Source organism: Phaethon aethereus (genome assembly GCF_964289735.1).
Source record: "Phaethon aethereus genome assembly, chromosome: 15".
Taxonomy (NCBI): Eukaryota; Metazoa; Chordata; class Aves; order Phaethontiformes; family Phaethontidae; genus Phaethon; species Phaethon aethereus.
Window position 1 is genome coordinate 1,714,086 of NC_138591.1, and position 16,046 is coordinate 1,730,131.

At 53.0% G+C, this 16,046-nt stretch overlaps 2 protein-coding genes across 2 annotated transcripts in view; one reads left to right on the forward strand and one right to left on the reverse strand.

Moving 5' to 3' along the window:
- PKD1 (polycystin 1, transient receptor potential channel interacting) overlaps positions 1 to 5,321 on the forward strand; it is a gene marked incomplete at both ends in the record, with an annotated part of 95,900 nt that extends 90,579 nt beyond the window's left edge. Inside the window, 8 exons of the mRNA XM_082006882.1 lie at positions 719 to 846; positions 1,224 to 1,392; positions 1,841 to 1,966; positions 2,134 to 2,308; positions 2,948 to 3,235; positions 3,717 to 3,851; positions 3,970 to 4,284; positions 4,695 to 5,321. Coding sequence (XP_081863008.1) covers positions 719 to 846; positions 1,224 to 1,392; positions 1,841 to 1,966; positions 2,134 to 2,308; positions 2,948 to 3,235; positions 3,717 to 3,851; positions 3,970 to 4,284; positions 4,695 to 5,321 — 1,963 coding nt within the window. The remainder of the gene's footprint in view (positions 1 to 718; positions 847 to 1,223; positions 1,393 to 1,840; positions 1,967 to 2,133; positions 2,309 to 2,947; positions 3,236 to 3,716; positions 3,852 to 3,969; positions 4,285 to 4,694) is intronic.
- A 6,405-nt stretch (positions 5,322 to 11,726) lies between these two features.
- TSC2 (TSC complex subunit 2) overlaps positions 11,727 to 16,046 on the reverse strand; it is a gene marked incomplete at both ends in the record, with an annotated part of 32,030 nt that continues 27,710 nt past the window's right edge. The window contains 7 exons of the mRNA XM_082006738.1: positions 11,727 to 11,894; positions 12,254 to 12,352; positions 12,632 to 12,723; positions 13,426 to 13,504; positions 13,710 to 13,849; positions 14,964 to 15,150; positions 15,388 to 15,474. Of these exons, the coding sequence (XP_081862864.1) occupies positions 11,727 to 11,894; positions 12,254 to 12,352; positions 12,632 to 12,723; positions 13,426 to 13,504; positions 13,710 to 13,849; positions 14,964 to 15,150; positions 15,388 to 15,474 (852 nt within the window). The remainder of the gene's footprint in view (positions 11,895 to 12,253; positions 12,353 to 12,631; positions 12,724 to 13,425; positions 13,505 to 13,709; positions 13,850 to 14,963; positions 15,151 to 15,387; positions 15,475 to 16,046) is intronic.

The following is a 16,046-nucleotide window of genomic DNA, read 5'->3' on the forward strand; positions in this document are numbered from 1 at the left end:
GCTCTTTCTCCAAAATTTACAACTGTAAAGTTTAGCCATAAACAGGGTCACAAGAACCAAAAATAACATCTCGTATAGATAGAGTCCTTCCCCTTCCCTCTGCACATATGGTTTAACTAGATTAAATTTTCCCAGCTGAGTTTCCACACTGCTGCAAACTCCAGCAGTCCAGACTGACATCGGAACGGCTGCCTGCCACTAATGGCGTCTCTGTACCCGTCTCACTGCAGACCCCTTGATTCTTCTGTGCAAATAGACCTGACTTGTCCGTGCCACGCAAAGTCCCAGAAACTTCGATTCGCCACAATACAAATCAGGAATGATTCCAGTGAACTCGGTGGAGTTTCTGGAGTGAAAGTGGTGTAAAGGGGGAGAGTAGAGCAGCATCTGGTCCTGAATATCATCTCTTTTCTCCCACGCTGCCACAGACCCACTGGTCTGATCCTCATCCAGGTGCCAAATGGATTCAATCACCTTGAGGTCTTGCACATCAAATAAACATTTTCCTGACCGGAGCCCAGCCCAGCTCTTGGAACAGATGGAAATGCAGCCCCTGCCTGCTAGGCAGGCACCCGGGGGGAGAGCGGCCCAGGTTTGCTCTCCAAAACTCAGTCCCCCCTCCAGCTGAAACACAGATGGTCGTGGATGAGACATGCAGAGACTCCTCTAGCAGAGCTGCCCCAGGAGCTCTACTGCTCACGCCTTTTCCCCGTTGCAGGTCAGACCAGTTCTGGGTCTGGATGTCGCAGGTCTTCCTCCCTTACCTCTACAACAACCGGTCGGGTCAGGAGAGCTACAGCACCACGCTGGGGACGGCCCGGCTGCGCCAGCTCCGGCTGCAGGAAGGTAGGTGGGCAAGGGCCCGTGGCTCTGCTGTCCCAGGGTGGGTGGTGGCATTCCTGGAGGGATGAAATGGCCGGATCTGGATGCAGCTGGGGCTGAATGAAGCAAGGCAGAGGTTACGGAGGCAGGTTTCTCTGTGCAGCACGTATGTTAGTGTGCCTTGGGTTCTGCTCCTGCAGAGATGGACTGGGGCAGTCGATCACGGGGGTTTACACTAAGGAGAGAGGTTGACATGATTTCTGGAGGTGTGACTGAGGATGTGGAGGTGGAGGTGGCTCGGGAAGAAGGGAGATGCTAAGTGTGGAAGCTCAGCTGTGTGTCCCGGCACTGTGTGGCTGTGTTGGGCTCCCCGTGGGATGACAGCGTTGGTCTCGTTCCAGCCGAGTGCCAGCGCAGTGCCCAGGATGTCCTCCATGGCGCGGGCACGGCTGCCAGGAGGAACTGCACCGACTCGCACAGCTTTTCTACTGCTGACTACGCAGCTGGCTGGGAAAGGGCGGCCGTGAACGTGACGGCTGCGTGGTCCTACTCACCACCCGACCTGACAGGGTAAGGAGCTGCCCAGCCTGCACCTACACCCCCTGCTCCATCTGCCAAAGACATTCATTGCATCCTTACAGCTGATTCAGTGCCCAGGACCCTCGCCTCAGCGAGGCCACCTGCAGCCCCTGAGCCTGGCAAAGTGCAGATGAACACAGAAGGGCCGAAGGCCTTCCCTGAACACGTCCCCGCTGGCAGTGGGAGTGGTGGGAGTCTTCACTGAAGCCTGGGGCACCACGGGGCTTGGGGCTGCTCTGAGGTTGGGAACACTGAGATGGATCAATGCAATTCTGTAACTTTTGTGAAATAAATAATGGGGCAACTGTCGCCCTTGGATGTGCAGCGTAGGGCTCGGGGTCTGCATCTGCACGCCTGCTCCTGGCCTGCCTCATAGGGGAGCATACCGGTGGCTGCTCAGTCCTTCAGCTCTCACCCCACGGCTCCTCTTCCTCTGCAGGGTCTGGTACTGGGGTTACATCTCGTTCTACGATAGCAGCGGTTACGTCCAGGAGCTGGGGGCTTCGCTAGAGGAAAGCAGGGCTCAGCTGAATTTCCTTCAGCAGCACACTTGGATCGACAACATGTAAGTGTGGCAGGGGCGAAGGAAATGTTCTGCTGTCATGCAGGCTTTTAAGGGGTGCTGCTGGAGTGTCACGGTGGGAGAGGATCTACGAACTTACAAAACAGTGGCACCAAAGCCCAGGGCTGGTGTCGTCCCAGTGCCTTGAGCTGCTCTTCTCCCCTCCACAGGAGCCGGGCAGTCTTTGTGGAGCTGATGCAGTATAACCCCAGCGTGGACCTGCACGCTGCCATCACCCTCCAGCTGGAGTTCCTGGGGGCCGGCCAGGCCATCGCTGCTGTCACCATCAGCCCCTTCCCGCTGCTGCGGCTCAGCGGGGGCGTCACGCTGCAGCTTCTCATGATGGTCAGTGTGTTACTTCCTCTCTGCACTCCCTTTCCATCTCGGTCACTGCACAGAGGGCTCTGGGGACCCATCGCCTGGGCTCCTGGAAGGCAAGCATTGGTCACTGTGGACTAAAGCTCGCCTGCCTGAGGCCACTTGTCCTCATGCCTGTCACCACTCCGCTTCCAGGCCTGGCTAGCACACAGAAGACATCCCTGGCACCACTGAGGGGAAGGAGATTCCTCCTGTCTGGCAGCAGTTGTTGGTCCTGCCTCAGCCTTTTTGCTGCTTTGAACTCATGCCTGTCACTGTGGCAACTTGGGGCTTTTGTTCTTCTGTCCTCATCAGGGACATCAGCCAGCTGAGCCATGTCCCCAGAGACCCTGGGCCTGGGCTCTCTTCCCCTGGCCACTGCTACCCTGCCCCAAGTGCATTGGACATGGTTTGGGAGCTCCACTGCTAGGGCAGGAGGGAGCGGGGCACTGAGTGAGCGAGGAAGGCATGGAAGGGCACGGGGGTGTGCTCCAGCTGTAGGCTGTCAGAGCTCAGCCTAGTATGTGCAGCTTCTGCTGTCCTGGGGTGCTACAGGGTCCCCCAGTGCAGCACAGCAGTCAAGCGTTGCCCTCTCCTTCGCTGGTAACCTCTCCCTTCCCCATCCAGGTCTTCCTCATGATGTTTGTTGTCTACTTCGTGGTGTCTGAGTCACTGTCCATCAAGAAGGAAGGCAGAGCCTACTTCACCCTGTGGGGCAACTACGGCCAGTGGGTCTTCATCCTCCTGACCACTTGCACCGTGGTGGTGCACCTCAGCCAAGCCACCCTTGCTGACCAGCAGTGGCTCAAGTACCTCAACAACCGCAAGGGTTTCACCAACTTTTACCAAGTGGCCTTTCTCAACACCGTCTTCAGCACCTTGGCTGCCTCCCTCCTCTTCCTCCTGACTGTACAGGTATGGAGAGGGTTGGGTGGGAGCAGCACGTGGGCAGGGATATGTGCTTTGGCCCTCCTGTGCCAGCTTGTCATCCATGGAGAGTCCCATGGCAGAGGCAGCAAAGGGCCCTGAAGTAAAAACGAAGACTGTGGTCCTGCTGTGCCAGGCACTGATCAAATGCAACGGGGCTGCTGCCACATCCAGGCTGTGCTGCAGGGCAGAGGTGGTGGGCTGTGATGCCACGTGCATCTCTGCTGTAGCACTTTGGGTCTCTGAAGCCTCTGGGCCCTCTATTCCCTCGGGGAATTCAGTCTAGTGTGGCTGATGATAGCATGATTTTGTCTGCAAGGAGCCCTTTGTCTAGCACGTCCTCTGCTCTGCCAGAGTTTGCATTTCTCAGACTTGTAGAGATGTTTGAAAGACCCTTCCCTGGGCTGGAAGGATCTTGCAGCAGCTTCTGCGATGGGCCCGTGTTGTAACGCCATCCTCCCTCTTCTAGGCTGCGCAGCAGCTGCGTTTTGTCAGGCAGTGGTCTGTCTTTGGGAAGACCTTTCAGAAGTCGGCGAAGGAGCTGGCTGCTGCGGGGGTGGCGTTCGCCGTCCTCATCCTGGCCTACGCTCAGCTCGGCTTCCTGGTAACTACCTGCTGCCCCCACCTCGCTTTGCAGAGCAGCTGGTTGCTGCCCCAGTTCGTGGCAGGGGACGTTTTGGCAGTGATCCCTTCTCATTGCATCTCCAATGTCCCCTTTGCAGCTCTTCTCGTCTTCCTCGGAGTCCTTCCGCAGCGTCAGCAGCAGCCTCCTGCTGCTCTTTGCCATGCTGCGGGGCAGCGTGAGCCTCCGTCCCTGCCTGCCCGAGTCCTCAGGCCTCTACTACCTGTTCTGCACCAGCTACATCGTCCTGGAGGCGTGGATCGTGCTGAGGCTGTTCACCGTGGTGCTCATCTACAGCTACCGGGAAATGCACTTTGAGCTGTACCGCCCCGCCTTCGAGCCCCAGGACTACGAGATGGTGGAGCTCTTTGTGCGCAGGCTGAAAATGTGGATGGGCTTCAGCAAAGCCAAGGAGGTGAGTGCAGCCCGGGAGACTCTGTGGAGAAGGGGCCCGGGAGCAGGCAGTAGGCTGCAGATTTTTGCAATGTCTGCCATCCTTAGCCTGCCTTTGCCTCTGGCTGCTTCCCGCTGCTGTTCACAGTCAGGTTCCTCTAGCGGGTGAGGCCAGAGCAGTGGCCGTTCCTGGAGGCCCAAGAGCTGGGTTAGTGATGGGCGCTTGTGGGGGCATCAGCTGCCAATGCTCAGTCCCACGGTTCCATGTGTTTCTATCTGGGATCTGTCCCCGCGTCCGTGCCGTGGCCTGGCCCACCAGGAACGGCTGGGAGAAGCCCTGGGGCTGTTTGGAGCGGGGCACTGTGCCACGGCACGATGTTCCCACTTGCCAGCTCCTGAAATAACTCTGCCTGTCCCCCTCTTCTCTTCCAGTTCCGGCACAAGGTGAGGTTCGAAGGGATGGAGCCGCTGCCGTCCCGAGACTCCAGTGACTCCAAGTCCTTCCGGGGCCCCACTCCCAGCGCTGCCTCCGACAGCTCCAGGGCCTCCACCTCCTCCAGCCAGCTGGACGGGCTGAGCCTCGTGCTGAGCACCCGGGACAGCCTGGAAGTGGACGCTGACATCCAGCGCCTCCTTTCCCTCTTTGAGATGCTGCTTGCCCAATTTGACCGGGTCAACCAGGTGACGGAGGATGTGTACCGCATCGAGCACCAGCTGGAGGGCTCTCGGAGCCGCCGCTCCAGGAGGAGGTACACCCAGGTGTCGGAGGATGTCCTGAGCAGGTACTGTGCAGGCAGCACAGAGCAGGGGCCCTCACCCGAGGTCTCCTCCGACACGGACCCGCAGCCCCCGCGGGACGCCCCTCTGTCCCCCCACTCTCCTGCCGCCTCTCCGGGCAGCAGGGGCTCTGTGCCCAGCCGGCTCCTTCGAGCTAGCAGAGGCATCAGCATGGCAGCTTCTGTGCTGCCCCCACACAAACCCTACGCCGCTGTAGCTCCAGCGGTGAAGAAGAAACGGCCCCTCCGGGCCAAGAACAGGGTGCACCCCACTGTCAAATAACGGGCGGTGTGCTGGGCACCATGGGGAGCACTGCCCTTGGAGGGCAGAGAGCGCCCGGGAAGGGGTTTGCCAAGGGTGGGCTGCGCCTGCCACGCAGACCTGGAGCCTCAGGAGCTGCCGCTTCTGAAAGCTCCCGCCGCGGCAGCCGCGCCTGCAACGTGGCTGGCACGGCCACCATCCTCCACGGACCTGACCGTCCCCGTCGGCTGGGCCGACTTCCTGACCGGTGGTTTCCGACATTAAGGGTTGGTTGGAGAGGGCTCAGCCTTGCCCTCGGGACCAGCTGGGGAGGGGTGCGCGGGGTCCGGTCAGCCTGCAGAAAACCTCTGTTTGGGTAGGGCAGTATTAAAAAGTCATTTCTTTTGTTAAATGGCCCCATCTGCAAACCGCTGCATATGGCGACTGTCACAAGGACACTTTACTGGGGACTGGCACAGGGTGACCGGTACAAGGCTCTCCTCCCTTCCCCACTGGCTGTGCCGGATGGAAAGGGGGAGAGGAGAGCCCCAGGCCTTGAAGGTTTGAACTGAGTCTTGGATTTTTGTTGACCAGACACACTGTGGAGGAAAGCTACAGGTTTCAAGAAGATATTTAACCGATTTTTTTTTTTTTTTTAAAAAGCATAAATATATATAGATATAGAGAAATGATATCTACACCCAGATCAGTTAATTTCCAGTATTGGCTACTTTTATCCTCCAGAAATTGATACTATTATTTGTATTTAAAGAAACCCAATATTTAAAACAAATGACGTTGCAAGCTGCAGCGAGCTGCCAGCCCTGCTGCCCGGCCGGGCTCCGAGGGGATAATGAGCAGCAGCTCAGCCCGAGGGGTGCGCAGGCCTCCGGCCGCTTTCAGCCGTCTCTGAGCGTGGGGTTGCCAACGTGCTGGCTTCGCCGCGGTCCCCCACCCCCCCGCCCGCCAGCGCTCGGCCCCGCGCGGTCGCCCACGGGTGCGGGCGCTGCCGGCTGCTTGGCTTTTCTAATCCAAGGAATGTATTGACGTAAGTATATGGTTTTTTGGGGTTTTTTTTTTTGGTTTACTTGTTCGTATGTACTGCCCAGCACTTTAAACAATGCTTTCCTCGGCTAACAACGACACATGCGATCTAACAAGAATGGGATAATATATCACAAAAGCAGTATTTTTTTGTTTGTTTGTTTAAATCATCAACTGAAATGAGCAAGCGCTGATGAAGTGAACGCAGCCCCCAGGAGGCCCCAGCCCGAGGCAGCCGTGCCGGTACCTCCTGGCATCTTCCCTACGACAAGCACAAAGGTGTTGGGGGAGACGGGTGAGGCCCTAAGGGAGCTTTTGCTGGGGTCCCTCCAGCCCTGCCGCCCCGCAGCTCCCCGGGGCTCGCCGTGTGCTGGGCTACAGCTGGCCTGTGCTCGCCGTGCCCGGCCGGGGAGCACCCCTGCTCGCAGCGCCGGGGTGCTGAGCGGCGGCCGAAGCCTCCCCGGGGCCTGCATTCACTTTGTCATCGCCATTTCATGTTACGTATATTGTAAGTAATTTATATGTTTGTTGGGTTGGTTTTTTAAAATGTATATATTTTTGTATGTTTGCTATATTTTCATAGCATCGGTAACGTGTTTGAAACATGTAGATAGGAGACAGAATACTATTGTCAGAGTTATTTAAAGGATGTATTAAGTGCTTCTTCCTGGGAATGTCCCGTGTATATAAGGTATTGGGTGTTGGTGTGCGTGTGGTGCGTGTGCTCGCCTCCCAGCTGAGGTTCGGCCGGGCGGGCTCTGGGCCAGTCCCCGCAGGTGGAGCGGAGCGGGGCAGGGGATGGGAACGGCCGCACTTCGGGTGTTCCCAGACCCTGCTCCACGCTTTGGAAACGTTAAGAGGCTTGGAGGGAAGCCTTGGGCAGGGAGACCAGGCGGGCAGTGCTGCAGGGGAGGGTGCCTCGGGTTAGGCTGCATCTTGCCTCTGGTGCTGGTGGCCCTGGAAGCATCCTCCCCGTGCGCCTGGCAGGGGAGACCTTTCTGGGCAGAGAGAAGGGTCTTCTCAGACACTTCCATGGCTGATCACATCACCTCCCACTTCTCCCCCTCCAGCTCCCAGCACTTCTGCCATGCTCTGTTAGATACCATCAAAGAAGTTTTCCAGCTTCCTTGGCTGCAGGCGCCTGCCCACGTCCCTTACGGGTGACCGAAGCGGGACGCAGGGGTGCTTCTTGGTGATGGCTTTGGGACTGGTGTAAGTTACCTTTGACAAACTCACTTGATACGAAGGACAGACGCTGCGGAAAGGTTGCAGAAGGATGTGGGCAGGAGAAAACAAGCGTGCTCTAGCTTGATGATCACTTAAAGTGAGATGGTGGATGGTCACCAAAGAGGTTGTTGAAAGAGCAGATTGCAGAGGGAGGTAGAGTGCAGAGGGGAGAAAACCAATACTGGTAACCATGAAGCTTTTGTAATGGGAAGGAACAGGCAGGTAGAAGAGGAGGTGACCACGAGGTGCCGGTTCAGCAGCAGTAGTTGGAGATGGAGGACTCCAGCTTGGTGGCAGCGGGTGCCTGGAGCAGGCAGAACCAGCAGTGAGGTCCGCTGAGCCCCGCTGAGCCCAGGGCTGAGGCCGAGCGCTGGCTCAGGTGCTGAGGTTAGTTAAGCTTGGTGCACTGTACAGAAGTGATTTGTTACTCCGCCTTCCCCAGAACTCTTCTGGTATCTAAAACTGGTTTTCAAGCCGGGGGATGTAACCCCTATTGGCCTTCTGTTTTTTGGTTCCTCTTACTTAGGTAGCAGCACAGCCACCAGGCTCAACTCTGATAGATGCCCATGACTCTTTTTTGGTGACGGTACAGTGCAGGTGCCAGTGCCTGCAAGCCATGTCCAAAACGCCCCCCGAGGCAGTAAAAGGAGCAGCTGTGAGATGTACCAGGATACCTGGGCTGCGGCACTGCAGCTCTGGTAACGGCACAGGGCCACAGCTGCACCCAGGTGCTAAGCTCATTGCCCCCCGGTGCATCCTCCCTGGGACGTGGCTGTAAAGTGAAATCCTGTTTGGTGAGGTAAGCACAGACCCTGGGTGAAACTCCAGGGCTTCTCTTCTACTCCCGTCCTTAAAGCCAAAGTTTCTGACTCTCTGGCTGTGCCTCAAAAGGAAAGGCACTGGAGGAGTATTTAGTTGCATAAATACCAACTACCCGCAAAGACAAAAGCAAGTTGCTCATCTTCTAACACCGTTGTGTAAGCATGCAGGAATTTTTTTGGCCAGCAGAGAGCTGGAAAAAGGAAGGTCACTGCAGGGGAGCACTAGCTTTTGTGTGCTGCTGGGTGGGCCACCAGCTCTTGCTCTTTTTTGGGTTCTTACGGGGGAGATAGATGGAAGCACAACTGCACCAGAACAGCCACTTTTGACCCCCAGCTCCACACCTGGCTGCACCCCTGCGTCCCTTTCCTGCTGCAGGGGAGCAACATGCATAGATCCAGCCACCTCTGAGGGCCCTGCAGCAGCGTTCAGTGAGTAAAATGAACCAAGCAGGTCTTGGACATCTCTTGCATCTTCAAGAGCCAAAAAGTTACAGAACCACAGTTCAGTTCTCAGCCCCTCCCCACTCCCAGTTTGTTAACAGGAGTTAAGTGCAGGAAGGCGAGACAGAGGCGAGAGGCAGTGGTGAGCAGGGACCCGACCACTGGAACAGCCTTTAACAAGCTAAGGGGAGGCGAGGGGGCAGGTGCGACAAGGATGAAGCAGCAGGATTTTTGTTGCCAAGTGCCTGTTTCTTACCAAGCTTGCTCTGCGTGTGTGCGAGTGTGACGTGATGCGTGTGACTTACCAAGTGCTTCTTCTAATGAAAGAGGAGCAGAAACAGGATAAGACAACTGCCCTACTTCTTTCCCTCACTGGAAGTACGGAGAGCAGCTCTGGAACCCACAGGTGTTTCTTGAAAAGCCAAACACCTCCACGAGGGCCCATGTGCGCAGTGGGCACCCCTGACAGCTTTCCATCGTAGTTCTCATCGCAGCATTTATTTGTACAGACTATAGCAACGCTCACAGGGTTCCGTCGCTGCCCCAGCTACGGTGCTGCGTATACGTGCACTTAGCTGCAGCCAGAGTTACTAGCCATGGAGTTATACCCTCGACAGCGATAAACTTGACTTGCAGCCCTAGCCAATAAATACTCCTGAATGTATATTTCTGTGTTTGTAGTCACCAAGAGATGGTTTCTTATTTATTGTCTTAAGTCTCACAAAGATGCAACAGTATCGAGCTGCTTAAATAAAAAAACCCTATTCATTAGTTTAAAAGGGAAAGGGAGGGACTTATATAAGTGCTTTTTTTTTTTTTTTTTAAAAAAGAACTGATGATTGTGACCAATATGCCAACTGTTACTGTCTGGTCAGCATTTCACTGCAAATAAAAATACCGTATTTTGTAACTGTGGGGATGTTTCTTAAAAAATGACAAGGTCAAATAAAAGATGACTGCTACAACCTGGCTCTGATGCTTCTGTTACGCTCGCTCCAGCCCACTCACCGCTACCGGCCAGAGCTCAGCAAAGGCACAGGGGCAAAGCAGTGCTAGCCGGAGCCAGTCCAGAGACATTCCTCCCCCCCCTATTGTCATTCTCTTTGTCTGTGATGGAAAATTTTAATTAAGGTCTCCTGCACAATACAAGACACTTCCTTAAATCAGCCGGCCTATTAGGGCAGCTCTGGGCTGTAATTAACGACATCAGCCGGTCAGTGAAGGGTCTGCAGTCATCGGTCATCGTAAAAGAGACGCGGTGGAGACGGAGTACAGCCCCCAGCTGCCACTGCACCAGTGCCCGCCAGGGCAAGCGAGCTGCTCTGGCTCGCCTGCAGTGGGAAATGCCAACAGAAAAGCCTCCCACTGCAGAGGTTACCTGAAGCTGAAACCAGCGGGAATAGCCCCAGTACAGGGACTGGAACACAGCCAGGTAGCGCGTCATCTCCAGCACATGGAGATGTGGCTGGTGGTTGCTGAAATACGAGCGATACGGATCGGAAAACTGAAAAGGGACAGGAGGAAGGAATTTCCATTATTACAGAACACAATTTGAATCTTCCCAGGCCAGCAAGAACCCACTGCCCATAGGAATACTTTATTTCCTTTACAACTTAAAAACACTCAAAACACAACGTACACTTAGAGTTCCCAAACAGCCCTGCACAAGCTAGTAGCATCGCTTCTGTCCCCCCGCCTGTCACTTCACAGTTCCGCGTGCAGATTGCACTTGCCTTCATCTCCGTTGCAAAGGCGCTGCTGTTACAAAAAAGCCACGCTTCCCATTTATCGACAAAGCAGGAGATAAAGTACTCACAGTATAGGTTTCTCCCAGTTTCTACCCAGTTTTTTGGTAGTGTAGTGTCTGATAACCATCTTGCCACAAGATGGGCCACATCATCCCTTTCCACTGGTACGCGCGTGCACTGAAAGGACCGTTTGTCAACTGCTTCAGCCGCCGAGGTCCCAGGAGGAGAGGCGGTCACCAGGCGTTAGTGCAACAGGCAAAACTCTCAGAGACGATGCCCCAAGACATGTCATGAGTCTTTCAAAAAGGGATTTACCAGGTGCACAGAGAAGGACAAGGGTTACCCCCAGCATCGCTGCAACAGGTGGAAATGCTGCAGCTGAACCTAGAAGCCAAGTCTGGCCTCTGGCTAAATCCTTGCAGTCAGCCTGCTGGGTCAGGCCGCTCATCACAAGTGGCACCCACCTCCCTGTTCTGAGTTCCTTCTGGTAGCAAAGTCATTTCTGCTGAATGGGGGAGGGTTTGCTGTGAATCTCTCAACATGGAGACAAATCCTTGGGAATTTAAGCAGCATGTCTGGCAGGTCACTTGAGAACCCAAATTAACTCCTGCTAGAGCTGGCAGCAGAACAAGTCTGAGAGCCTGAAGAGTTCAAGTGCTGAGAGGCACTGAGGCCTGGAGAGGAGCTGGGATTCCAGGGTGCTTAGAAATAGTGACCGGATTTTCAATAATTTGTATTTCATTCCCAATAAAGTCGTCAACATTCCCCCAATTCCTGTACCTTCCAACTACGTGATGAACTGCAGAGTATCATACTTTGTCTGCTTCCACCAGACGCTGGTGTGGAAGGAGTCCAAAGAAAGGTTCTGCAAAAAAGGTCCCATCAGAGATGTGGAAGCCTTGAAATAGCTCAAAGCAAATAAAAACAAAACACTCAGAGTTGGTCCTCTCTTGGAGCAACTGCTGGGGATACAGTGTCCTCATCAGACAACAGCGGCAGGCTGAGGCAGTGAAACATTCATTGCCAAGTCCACGTGCAAGCAGCACAGCCACACTGCGCCTGCCAAACCCTACTCCATGTCCATGCAGCTGCACGGAGCCAGCATGCAGGTAAAACGCTTCCGCTGCCTCGTCCGTCCCAGAACAGACACCCCGACCCACTGGGATCTACACGAACTCCGTGAAGTCGTCCACCGAGGAGATCAGCCGCTTCCTCTGTCCGGTCTCATAGGTGGGTGGAGGGTCCTGAGGGAGCTGGGGAGGGGGCTTTGTCGGGGCAGATGGATGCATCTGCAGGGGAAGGCCAGGAGTCTGGTACTGGGTTTCTTCACGTAGCTGAAAGTCAAACGAGAACAGATGAGCTCCACTCTCTCCGAAACTCTTTCCACTCTCCATTTGGGCAGGGCAGGACAGCTGGTCCTACAATCCTAGCACGGTGCCGAGTGGGTGCAGCTCTGTGTCCGGACATTAGGGTTCCCAAACCCCTTCCCACCAGGGAAGCTGTTTGGAAGCTCCCAAGTCCAGACCAACATCACTACACTTGTCATTCCCACAAGAGCTGGATTCTAACCCTCACACACATATTCCAACTCTTACTCAGCCAGTTTTGACAGCTGATTTTATGTGCCTCATTTGTAAAACGGCTCAAAGGTGGAGCCCAATTCTAAGCACTTGGAACAGATTGCTTTACTTACCCGGTGCCTTAGCCTCTTGATATGACGTAGCCTGGCAATCCATTTGGATGGGTAGGTGTCAGTAGGGTTTGATCGACTATGATGAACCTGGGAGGCCATCTAATTTGGGAAGGGTGTGGAGAAGCAGGGAAAGAGAGAAGGCACATTAACATAACCATGACAATAAAATTAATAGAACGTTTCAGTACAGCAACTGAAATACAGCACTAAGTCACAACTGCTCATGTGCTAACTCTGACTTAAAGGCTGCCAGCAATAACTGAAGCAGAAAACTTATTTATTTGCTTTAGCAAGTCCTACTTATTTCCTTGGAAGCTGGTGAGGGACCAAGACACCAACTGAAAGACAGAAGGTCTCAGGGAGCTCAGGGGTACTCACGTTAGCGTGCAAGGCCATCTGACGGGCTACAAAAGGCAGGTTCTTATCAGAGATGATCTTAGCGACACTTGTGTCTACAAGACCCTCCATATCTTCATTTTAAAGGAAGAAGAAAAAAATTCTCGTAAGACGGTTAAGAAGAAGCCAAAGCTTGCCAGTAATTAAATAGATAAGTAATATAAACCTGAGGAATCGCATCACGGAATCTCAGAAGTTCCCACTGAGCTCTACAGCTCCAACTGTAACAGAACTACACCACAACTTAACACAACTGGCTCTCAAATTCTGGCTGCTCCGTAAAGGTTTGAGGAGCGCCTGCTGGGCTCTTTATCAGATGAACCAAAGTGTGAGCGAAAAACACCCCAGAAGTGCCTCTTTGGTAAGAAGAAAGCAAATGCCCCGGCAGGTCACTGCACCAGCACTGCTGAACTCACACGGAGCCACGCTCAGTTTTCAATTATCGGGTCCTGCAGTGCTGGGAAGGACAGCAGAGGCCAAAGCCACAGGGACCTCCACCTCATACCTCCTCCAGTATTCCCAAGCAACTGCTGGAGAGACCTGCTCCACTCTGCTAGCACTTTGAAGGTAGTATGAGTGGTACCATGGGAAGATGCCTCTTATCTTGGGGAAGATACATCAACAGGACATATCCAGACATAACTGAGCAGCAAATTAGTTTCAGAGTTTCTCCTGGAAGTTTTTACTCTTGAAACACAAAACCACTGCAACGTGACTGCAGTTATTGCACCACCAATACAGAAAAGACTGAAAACAAAGGCTGAAGGGATTCCTACCTTTCCGACACTGCAGCGTCACCAGGTTACAGTCATAGTCAAGTGGTGTGATGATCACGTGCACAAAATTGAACTGACCCTAATGAGAAAACAATAGTCATATACATTTTACTGGCAGCCATCGTGATTCTTGTGAATGCCATAAACTAACACATGTGAACCCACCAAGGCAAATTACCTCCATTCATGATCTCAACTCTGCTAAGATAACACACATCAGATTAAGGTTTTACAAAACAGCCACATGCCTGTTTTTTAACACACCCGCAAGTAAAACCTTGTACCTTTATTGTTCCCAGTTTAAAGTCTTCACCAGAATCATTGTAAACAATAGAAACAAAATCATTCCCAAGGTGCCTCTTCTTGTCACAGCGATATTTATCCAAATCCTTTGTGGGCATCAGAGTAGCAATGTGGAAAATGGCTGAAGAGGAAACAGAAAAAGCCTTAGGCTGGCCGAAGAAAGCAGTGCTGCAAGCAGCAATGGTTGACGTGCAGCACTTGTCTGGAAAAGGAAGCACCACAACAATAAAAAAAAAAAGTTGTGCTCCCTTGATAGGTTTGTCCCCATTTGTGACAGCTGAATCCAGTCCCCCTGGGCTGCTCGAGTGGTACCTGGAGCACGGAGCGCAGTGGCCAGCAAAAGGGCAGGCTCTGAAAGCTCTGCTCTTGCCAGTTTTTAGGTACTGCCCTGCAGAGTCTTCTCTAGCACTAGGCTCAGCAAAGTGAATTAAGGGCCTCGCTTTCAGCATGTGCCTGGTGCATCCTGGAATAAGCGTTCTCGTCAAGGTGGGTAGCTATCTATCTGTTCATAGAAAATGAACAGGGGACTGGAGAAGTGCTCTGGGTGTTTCTTCCATGACCACAGTAGCATGGCAAGTAGAATCTGGCTTGTGGAGGAAGAGTTAAATAGCTTAAAGCAGGACCTCCCCTAACTGAGCTCTGCAGAGCACCAGGGCCACAGTGAGTAATCTGCAGCTGCCCCACTGACCAGACTAAGTGTGATGACTGGGATGCACAGAGCTGTATGAAAAAAATCTGGGAAGTTCATCGTGACTTGTTGGATCCTGGTTGATAGCTGCACTGCCTGGTGCCGCAGGAGCCGGGTAACGCTGCAGTCCAGTCAGCAATGACCACAGTAATGACAACCCTCCTGCTTTCAATACTGTTCTTCAGAGAAACTATTAAGCAGAGTTTTGACATGCACATACTACCCTCAATTAACAGCCTTCGTAGCAGCTCAAGAACAAGGAGCTTATTCTACAGACCTCTACACCAAACCGTATAAACCTTTAATAGAGCAGACGATTTTAAAAGTAACTGGTGTGATTTTTTTTTTTTCTTAAATAAGGCAGGTATGCACCTCTCCCAGACTTTAACATATGGCTTGCAGAGATACCAGAGAGAGAATGGGAGGAGAATAGAGCCCCAAGTCATCTCTACTACATCCCTGGAAAGGAAACAGTTTGTAGAAAGCAGGTCAGTCTTAAGATGAGAAGAAAACATCCTTCCACTTCCAACTTCTGAAGCCACCTCACCTTGCATAATGTCATCGTGCCAACAGTAGGTAAACTGTCCGTCCTCCCCACACACGTCCAGGCCACCAAGGTAAATCTTATCTGGCTGACAGTCTTTGAGCTCAATGAGCTTCCCTAATCCAGTCAGGAACTCCGTATAGCGATAGGATCCATGTTCATTTGACAGAATTGCGATTTCGTTGTTGCTCTAGGAAATAAGAACATGGGAGTCCCACAATAAATCCTAAGAGCACTCAATCAGCATGAGCAATGAGCTTACTATCTTCCCAGAAGGGCTTCACGCAGGCACTACTTTTTAGCGTAGACACTAAGGAAAAGCAAGGCTACTGCAGGAGCAGGACAAGTCTCACAGCTGGAGTAGTACTGCCTGGCCTTCTGTTGAGATATAACCATTAAAGGATTAATGCATCTGCACACAACTCACCTGGCCTTCTCCAACGTAAAGCACTGCAATCTTGTGTGTGTCGTAAGAAGGAATTTGATCCAGGAGCTGCACCGATCTTTCGAACGTCTACAATCAAAACATTGGTCACATCTTTAAACACTTATCTCCACACACCCACCGCTCTCCCTAAAAGCCCTTCAGGACAAAGGCAGCACAATGTAAGCAGATTCCTGACCTTCACTAGTGTCTTCCTTGATGAATGCTGCCCTAGTCTGTTCTCCAAGGGCACAGTGCATCATCAGTCCGAGGTACAGAGCAGTGCCATACAGCATCTGTCACCACACTTTCTTGGTTTTATACTTCAGATGAGATTAATCTGGCAAACTGCATGGGTTAGATGCACTTGCCATGACAAATTACATATCTTCATTTAAGCTCCACGCATGAAAAATTATCATCTCTCTTGCTCTGAAGAACATTTTTAGCACAAGGCAGCACCTCATGTCACCCAGGTTCTCCACTGCCTCACCACAAACCAAAAGTGAGCAGAAAGTATCACCAGGAGGTCTGTGGTGCTCAGCTCACAAGAACCCCGTTCCAGCACTACTTCTCCAGGAAGTTTATGATTAATTTCTCATATGACCACAGAAAGCTTCTTGGCCACTCCCAGTTATATGGGGGGCCGACAAGTTTGTCTA